This window comes from Otolemur garnettii, unplaced genomic scaffold (assembly GCF_000181295.1).
Source record: "Otolemur garnettii isolate 467f Iridium unplaced genomic scaffold, OtoGar3 scaffold00145, whole genome shotgun sequence".
NCBI lineage: Eukaryota > Metazoa > Chordata > Mammalia > Primates > Galagidae > Otolemur > Otolemur garnettii.
The window spans coordinates 1,372,801-1,381,443 of NW_003852540.1; the positions used below are offsets into that span (position 1 = coordinate 1,372,801).

The window sequence follows — 8,643 nt, forward strand, 5'->3', positions numbered from 1 at the left end:
GAGCCAATTCCTGACTTCTGTGGAGAGTGGTTGGGTAGCTTCTTTGTTCAGGTCCCAAGGCATGGAAATGACCGATTACAAACACGCAGCTAGTTGATGGCAGGGTTAGAGCTGCCTCAGTGCACTGATATCCTCCCCCAGGGCTGGGAGCTCACTTCCCACTGCAGGCTGCTCCAGACCCCAAGTCCACTGGCAGGTGCATTTCATGGAACTGTCAGCCACAGTGAGTCATGGCATAGCCAATAGGTGACGCAGCATAAGGCATCCCTCCCCACTGTCTCTTGTGAGCAGAGTTAATCCCCAAGCTGGTGTTTCTTGGCGCCTTCGAGGTGTATTTTAAATTCTGCAAAGTGACTAAAAATATGCTTCAGTGTGTTGGGTATGAATGGCTGTGACGGGAGGGTTAGGAAAACAGATTTCATTCTGAAAGTTGCCTGCTGCTCTTTCCAGCTTGCTGAGCTCAGGCCTGCAAAGTCAGAAGGGGGAAGTTCCCCTGGGTGGCCTCGGATGACAGGTGATTAACAGGCAAGGACAGGGCTAGGAGCTCCATGGGGCTAGATCCAGTAACACTCATAACTGGGTAACAGTGCCAACAGTGTCCACTTGTGGGAGGCTGTCCGGCTATGGAACTGTGTCTAGCAGTGAAGAAGGCACAGCTGTGGCTCTAAGCAGAGCCCCAGTGTCTCCTTCCCACCTCCCCAAACTCATCCTTTCAGCCACAGCCCTGCCCAGCAGGACACTTTTAGCCCTTGGCTGGTAAGGGGAACATTCTCTTTACATGGCCCTCTCTTTCTACCACTGGGGAGGTCCCAGAGCAGAGGAAGAGGATACAGTTTAGAACCTTTCAAATTTGGGGGACCTCTGAGCTGCCAAGCCATCTATTCCTACCACGTGGGTTGTGCTGGGATTTTAACTCAAAGGCAATCTCTAAAATAGGTGCTTGTGTGGGATAAGGGGCCACTAAGAGCAGGCCCATGGGGAGCCCTTTCTTGCTTTGTGGCTTTGGGCAAATCACAGTGGCCTTCTGAGAACCCCCAGCAATATCATAGGGCCATCAGCCACGGGACTTATAAGGTTCTTATCTCTGTCTCACTGATGAAGAACCAGAGGCCCAAAGTAATTTGCCCAAGGTCACATATCTAGTAAATGATGGCATTTGGACTAGACCCAGGTCTGCCTCCTAATCCAGAGCTGCTTCTGTGGCCCCAGAGTACTCCTCTCAGCTTCTGTGCACTCAGTTTCCTCATCAGCATAATGGGAGGCTGAACTCAGTGATGGCTAAGGGGCCTTCAGATATTCATTCATTAGGTCTAGACCATAACTTCAAAACAAATAGGGTGTAGACATTAATGGCCATTTATCCAAGGGCAAGTATATTTAGGAAGTGATGGAGTTAACACAGAGAAGTAGGTGTCCTTACTAAGGAACTTTTCACAGACTTTACCATAAGAGGGTATACTCTGAGTCTACCTGAGGGAGGTATAGGCTGCCATATTTCCAGGAATACTTAACAACAGAATGTCTTATAAAACTAGAGCTCTGCAGCACCACTCTGAGGAAGACTGGCCTACAGTGGACTAGCTCCCCCATGGCTGGTAACTGGGAGCTCAGTGAACCTTCCCACTGCTCATCCTCCTACAGGGAATGTCTCCAGAGCTCTGGCCTCAGTTGCTTCCCTTCTCCCTTGGCAGCCTCTCACCCAGGCCTGGACTTTCAGTGATCCTCCATGTGCTCAAGACACCACAACCTCCATCCCTAGATGGAGACTCATCTCCAAGCACTAGATCCATATTCAGTCTCCTGCACATTCCCCCACACATCCCATGCACACCTTAAGCTCGACACATTGAAAACAGAACTCATCATCTTTCCCCCAGACCTGCTCCCGTCTTGATATCATTGATCTCTTGACAGTGATATCAGCCACATGACAAATAGCACCATCATCCATATTGTCACCAAGCAAGAAACTTGAGAGTTCTTTGGGACTCCTTCTATCTCAACTCCCACATTTTAGCATAATGGATTTGGTGTGATGGAAGGATGCTGATTTTTTCTCTTTAACATCTCTCCACGTCCCCATTGCCCACTGCCTTAGATCAGACCTCTCTTCGACTCACCTGGACCTTTGTAAAATTCAACACTACCTGCTCTCACATCCCCCTCCAGTCTTTTCTCTACATTGCTAGCCAGTAACTTTCTTAGTCACAAATAGGACCCCATCACTACCTTGAACAAAGCCTTTCCATGGCTCCTTACTGCTCATAGGGCTTTAAAGGTCTAAGTTCTTTAACATGATCTCCAAGAGCCTTCAGATGACAGACTCCAGCCTCAGATACTACGATCCATGTCTCACAATTACCCTCCACCACTCTGAACACGCAGCTCGCCGAACTCACTTAGGATTATTATACTTCCTGGAGCCTGAGGGCGTGACAAGAATTGGGGCATTTGTCTATAGTCCCTGCCCTCCCTTCATTAGAAAAGCCCTTGTCCCACAGACACAATGATGCTTCAGGACCACGGAGAGCATCACATGTGCAACCCCCCTCCCCTAACCCTTTAGGCACGCACTGCCTGTGGGGCCTGACTCTCACACTCTTCCCATTTGCCCGTCGGGAACCCAGCATAGACACAGCTTCCTCCAGGAAGCCTTCCCTGACACACCTGAGCAGTCATTTCCTCCTTTGGGCTGCTAAGCAACCTGTGCATCCCTCCATCACACCAAATCCATTATGCTAATTATGCTTGTCGAAGAATCCACCCCCGCATAAACCAACAGATCGTGATCCTCTAGGGCCCATACCCTGTCTGATTCATCGCCACGTTCCAGTACAGAGGAGGTGCACAGAGAATGTTTGTTGATTGCATGAGTAAATGGCATTTAGCAGGTGCTCAGGAAATGTGTGTTGTTTTGTATCATGTGTCTGTTGCTCTGAGTGACTCAGAAACCAGCCAGATTCCTCTCCTGGTCCCTCTGGAAAAGACATTTTATTCCTGATTGACTCCACCCTCCATTAGCTTCCACCTGCCATTTGCCTCCACCTTTTGATCAGGCTTCCTGGAAGGTCACCTCCCACGGGTGGGGAGAAGGCACCTCCTCTCTGCTGCTGCTTGCTGGAACCCCCTTCCACCCCCTAGCCTGGGCAGCCTCACGAGCTTTGCTTAGAATCTTTCCCCCAGAAAGATTCTCTCCTCTCTGCCTCTCTCTCCTGCTCAAAATAGATGGCTCTTAGTCCCCACTAACAACTAACACAGAAGTTCCTGTTCTATCATTTGAGCATATTTAACACTTTCTAAATTATAGTAGCTCCAGGCTCCTCTGATCATGGGTTCAAGCTATCAGAAATGAAGAATCCAAGGACGGACTGAGTCCAGTCCCTTCCCTGACCTCTTAGAGGTCAGTAGCCTGCCCCAAATCATTCTACCAAATACTGTCATTGTTTTATTTTGTCTTTTTTTTTTTCTTTCTTGCTGTTTTGTTTTGTTTTGATGTTCAGAATCCATTCCCTTTCCTAACAGCAACCTAGTCTCCTGGTCTTAATGGATATATAAATCAAGTCATGGGTGTAGAACCTAAGCTAGCCCAAATGGACTGTCTTGCCCGGGGCTTTAAATCTTGAGCAGGGTGGCAAAATAACAGGGATAAAATGTCTCAAGCTCTGGCAAAGACCCCAACATCGGATAGCCCAGGAACCCTGGCTTCTATCTCCGAACTTCTCATCAATTCTGTGAGTTCCTGATATGCTTCCAATAAATCCCTTTTGTGCTTAAGGTAGTCAAACTGTTTCTGTTGCATACAACCCCACAATCCAAACTGATAAGGGCACAGGCAGGCACATCCCTCCCTATGTTGAGATAAAGGGTGGTTCCAACAATTTCTGCCTGCCTCCTGCCAGTTCTGTCTGTAGAGGCTGCTTTAGATCAAACAACCTTACAAGCCCTCACAGACAAGGAGGAAAGTTGAACAATTCAGGGAATTAAACAGACAGACTAATGTCTGGTGTTTTAGGGGAACAGTCCAGGGTTAAGGTATGAGAATCTAGATATGCATGCTCAAGTTTTAGGTCAGAGTCAAAAAAGAGCTTTTATAAATATCCTATAAACAAACCCTCATGTGCTCACACACCAACATAGAGATGAGCATTCAGGTACACAAACACACATGGACAGGCACATCTGCATGCCAGGATGATACCTGGGAGCTGAAATGCAGCATGTGTCTTGGAAGAGTAATTACACAGAAAAGCAGGGTCAGGCTTGAGGACTTGTCCTGCCAAGCAGCATTTTCCCTGCGGTCGACATTCCCAACAAACAAGTCCAGTGTTAGTGACTGGGATTACTCAACAGGTGCCCTTTAGGCCGGGAAGATGTATTCTATTTACTAGACACCTCCACTCGAGCCTGAGTGTCCGGGCTCTCCAGGGCTATCATGGATCTCTGCCTACCTGTGACCTCAGCCCATTGCAACTGGCCGCAAAGAGGCAGAAGGTGGGAGCTAAGTAAAGCTGGAGTCTGAGGTGGCTGATTTTCACCATCACAGGGTCCACCAATCCCAGAGCTCCTGCCCTGCCCCAAACCACCTTGGACAACACATCCTATAAACTCCTGGCTGGGCATCTTCTGTACCTCAGTCCTGGGAAGTGCCACCTGTCCTGCCTGGCAACCCAAACATGAGAATGCACTTGAGTCAAAAGAAACTACTCTGGGTTATAGGATTAGAGGCTCATCCTCTCAGCTGGCATCTGAAGCCCCTCTGGCTCTAGCCAGTCTCTCAGGCCTCTTTTCCCTGCTCAACAACACACACCCTCCTCTCTGGCCACACCACACCCTCCATGAATCATTACATGTTCTGCCCCACTAGAACATTTTTGTAGACTACAACACCTTGAACTAGAACCTAGATCTTGCACCTAGAACTCCCTTCCCACACACCTAGTTACCAGCCCCAAAGCCACCTCCTGGAAGCCTTCTGAAGGACAGAATCCCTTTTTCTGCCCATAGGTGGGCTTTACTTGGCCAAGGACAGGGTTGGGGTCTGATTCACTGGCCAATACCCTGATGGGCACCTGTGGATATGATACATATTTGTCATGAACAAGGTTCCTGACCTTCCTCTGAAGCCACTGGACTCTGGGTAGGGGAGGTCCAGGGAAGGGGGGCTGATGTTCTGACTCCTGGGTGGCCTTTGCCCATTTTCTGGGAGCCAAGCCTCACAGAAGTCTCCCCCAACCCCAGAGCTGCTGGGGAAAAGGTTCTGCCTGGAACTGGGCATCTGTGGGTCTAGACCCAGCCTATGAGAATCAGGCCTGGGCTAGACAGCCACTTTCAACATACGCTTGAATGTAGCTGGGAGTCTGCAGCTCTGAGACAGACAAGGAGTGACCCAGGTCACACAGCCAGCAAATGCTGAGAGGGATCATGGCATCTTGGCTCCAGCCCAGACTGCTGCCTCCTCAGGAAAAACAAAATACTCACACAGATCTTTTTCCTTGTAACCCCAAGGGCAGCCTATTTCATGAGCTCTGAGCATCAAGTCATGGGTCAAGGGGCTGGTCAGCCTCTGGTGCCAGCTCCTGAGGGAGGGCTGACACTGGGGCAGGTGTGGGCTGATGCTGAGGTGATCAGCTTCAAGGGCCTATCACAGTCATGAATGAGGGTCAGGGGCTGTGTAGCATTCAGGTCGCCACTTTGCCCACAGCTATTGGGGACAGGCACAGCCTGGCATGGCAAAGGTAGCAATCAGCAAGTGCAAAAGTGATCGCCTGGCTGGGCACCAGGGGAGAAGGGGGAAGCTCAGACTCGAGGACAGAAAGAACATGCCTCCCCACTGCTGCCCACCGGGAAGCTGTTGATTTCCTGCAGGCCCCACTGAGCCCAGCTGCTCTGAACCCAGCGGCAAGTATGGGTCTCACAGAGGCAGCCCTCCCACAGGCTCTGCTGGGGTCGGAGCATGGGAGGCTGGGAGGCGGGGGTGCAGGACAGGGCAGGCCAGGAGCCCAAATGCACAGTCACAGAAGCCCCTCAGCATGGTTCTGCAGCCAAGGCACCTGCAACTGTGCAGGCTTAGGCACTCCTCTGTGGCTCCTGGAACTTGTAGCCACAACCCCACACCAGCACTTGAGTGGAAACCCATCTCCAAGACCACCAGTTTGGTCCCCACCTTTAGTTCAGAGGGTGAATTCATGCAGAGTTTATCTGTGCTCTCGTGACCTTACAGATGGAGAAGCTGGATGAGAGTGGGAGGTCCACAGTGGGAAAACCTACAGGCCCATGCTGAGCCATCCCCTCAGTTTCTCCACCCTGGAGACAGCCTGGATGGCCCATCTCATCTTCTCCTCCTCCTCCCCCTCCCAGCAGAGGCACGGAGAGGCTATAAATAACAGGGCTGTCTGAGGCCTGAAATCCATGGGCTTTGTACTGGCTATGCTTTATTCAGGGCCCCAAGGCAACCAGCCTGAGGACCCCAGGCTGCAGCAGCCTTGTGCTGGGTGCAGGCACAGGCCCAGCTTTCCTGCGGAGGGTGCTGACAGCTCAATTCCCAGCTCAGCCCCAGGGCCTGCCAGCTCTCTAGCTGGGAGCAAAGAAGTGGCAGGTGCAGCTTGGCCAGGTCCCTGTGCTGCAGCCAAAGAGGGGCAGAGACGCTGCTACTATGGGGGCCAACAGGAGGGGTACAGGTGGGACTGACATGAGGCAGGGGCTTCAGGGCTCCTCTGCTGAGGTACTGGTGCCAGATAGCAGGCCTTGGCGCTCCGGGTCCTCACTGAATGGGGTCCCTGTGAGAGGAGAGAAGTTCAGCCACCCCCAGAGGAGGCAGAAGATGCCTTGGGACCAGGCTCAGGCACAGTCTGTCAGGAAATCTTCTGAGTTTTGTTTGCAAAATAAATTCCAGATCCGGCTCCTTCTTGGCACCTTCAATGTCACTGCTATGGTCTTAGCACCACTCTCCCCTGCATGTCTGCAGACCCCCTGTGGTCTCTCTGCCTCAAGGCTGACTTCCTGCAGTCTGTCCTCAGCACAGCAGCTGGGGGTACTCAGATCACAGAAAGCAGATTGCCTCAGGGCTTCTCTGCTGGAAGCCCCAAGGAGCTCCCATCTAACTCAGAGTCAAGGCCCAAGTGCCTACAAGGACCCCCCAGATCCTCATTCTCTGGTCCCATTTCTGTCACCCTCAGTCCTATCACTGTTCCCCTCACTCCTGCTCCAGCCACACTGGCTTCCTTGCAGGTCCTCAAATACATCCGGTATAGACCCACCACAGGGCCTTTGCACTGGCTGTTCCCCCCTGCTGGGAGCACCTTCTCCAGAAAGTTGCACAGCTTACTCCCTGGCTTTCTCCAAACCTTTGCTGCATGTCACCTGTGTAGTGGGGCTCTCCCTGACCACCCTACTGAAAATTACTAACTGCACCCACCTGTCCCCCTCTCCCCTCTTTCCTGCTTTCTGTCTCTCTATAGCGCTCATCACCTCAAACATATCTCTTTCACTCTTTCTGTTTCTGGTTTGTCTCTGCTCACTAGAGTATCAGGTTCTAAAAAGGCTTGGCCTTGGCTTAATGCAAGGAGTGGGGGTACCTGTGCCAGGCTGCCAGGCCTGGACCTGGTCTCTCTCCAGATACAGTGCAGTCAGCAGGAAGCAGCCACCCCCTACGGCGATGGCGAAGACGCAGCTCAGGAAGCTCTGCTGCAGGCTGAGAAAGCGCCACACATAGGAGTCAGGGCGCCCGGCCCGAAGGGCACTGGAGATCTGCAGAGGAGGTGGGGGTCAGCCAGGCTCACCAGGCCAGCCCCCAGGCCCTCCCCAGCCCACACAATCAGAAACTACTTACGAGTCCTATGAGATAGGGACTGCTGGCATCTCCCAGTAGGTGACCCACTGTGATCTGAAGCGCCTCTGCAGTCCCCCGGCACCTGGGCACCACCACAGACTGCAAAACACAGGATCACCAGGGAGACCAGGATCACCCAACTGAGAGCACACCCACCTCCTATTGCCCACCCACTGAGGGCCTGCCTGGAGGTGTGAAGAGTTGGCCAGGTAAGTGGGATGGGAGGGAGTCAATAACCCCCTTCCAGGCCTGAAGCCCCTCCCAGAACATCTGGCCCATCTGAGGTTAATGAAGCTCCCTAGGACCCCAGGTTTGGGGTGCCAAGTCCCCTGATCAGGGCCACCCCCTTGAGAGTTTGCTGTTGAAATGGGAAGGACCAGGCATGGCTGTGACAACAGGGAGTGGGCTGTAGTGGCCTAACTCAAGGGCCCAGGAGACGCAGTGTAGGTGGGCCGGGAGAAGAGGGGGTTCACAGCAGGTGCCTGTGTGTGCAGGCACTTGGGTACAGGTGGTACAAAGGGGCCTTTCTTTGTCTACCTCCCTTTATTCCCTAGACTGCATAGGCAGCAAAGCTCCCGTCTAATTTCTCTTGGGGTATAGCAAGGCACAAAGCACAGAGGGGACTAGCTGAAAGTGTGCCAACCAAGTAAGTCAAGTAGAACCATTAGGGAGGCTGGTCCTGGGAGAAACCCTGCCTGAAACAGGGACCAAAGCAGGAGAGGGGAGAGAGGTAGGAGGAGGGAACTGGAGCAGACACCACATGGCCACACCATCCCAACAGGGCAGCCACAGGGGAGCCTCCCACCTGGAGCCTC

At 52.3% G+C, this 8,643-nt stretch overlaps 1 protein-coding gene across 1 annotated transcript in view; it reads right to left on the minus strand.

Annotated features, from left to right (window-relative positions):
• Nucleotides 1-6,405: 6,405 nt before the first annotated feature.
• SPNS3 (sphingolipid transporter 3 (putative)) overlaps nucleotides 6,406-8,643 on the minus strand; it is a 52,630-nt gene continuing 50,392 nt past the window's right edge. The window contains exons 10-12 of the mRNA XM_003799110.2: nucleotides 7,829-7,927; nucleotides 7,575-7,746; nucleotides 6,406-6,776 (exon numbers count right to left, since the gene is read on the minus strand). Coding sequence (XP_003799158.2) covers nucleotides 6,703-6,776; nucleotides 7,575-7,746; nucleotides 7,829-7,927 — 345 coding nt within the window. The 3' untranslated portion in view covers nucleotides 6,406-6,702. The remainder of the gene's footprint in view (nucleotides 6,777-7,574; nucleotides 7,747-7,828; nucleotides 7,928-8,643) is intronic.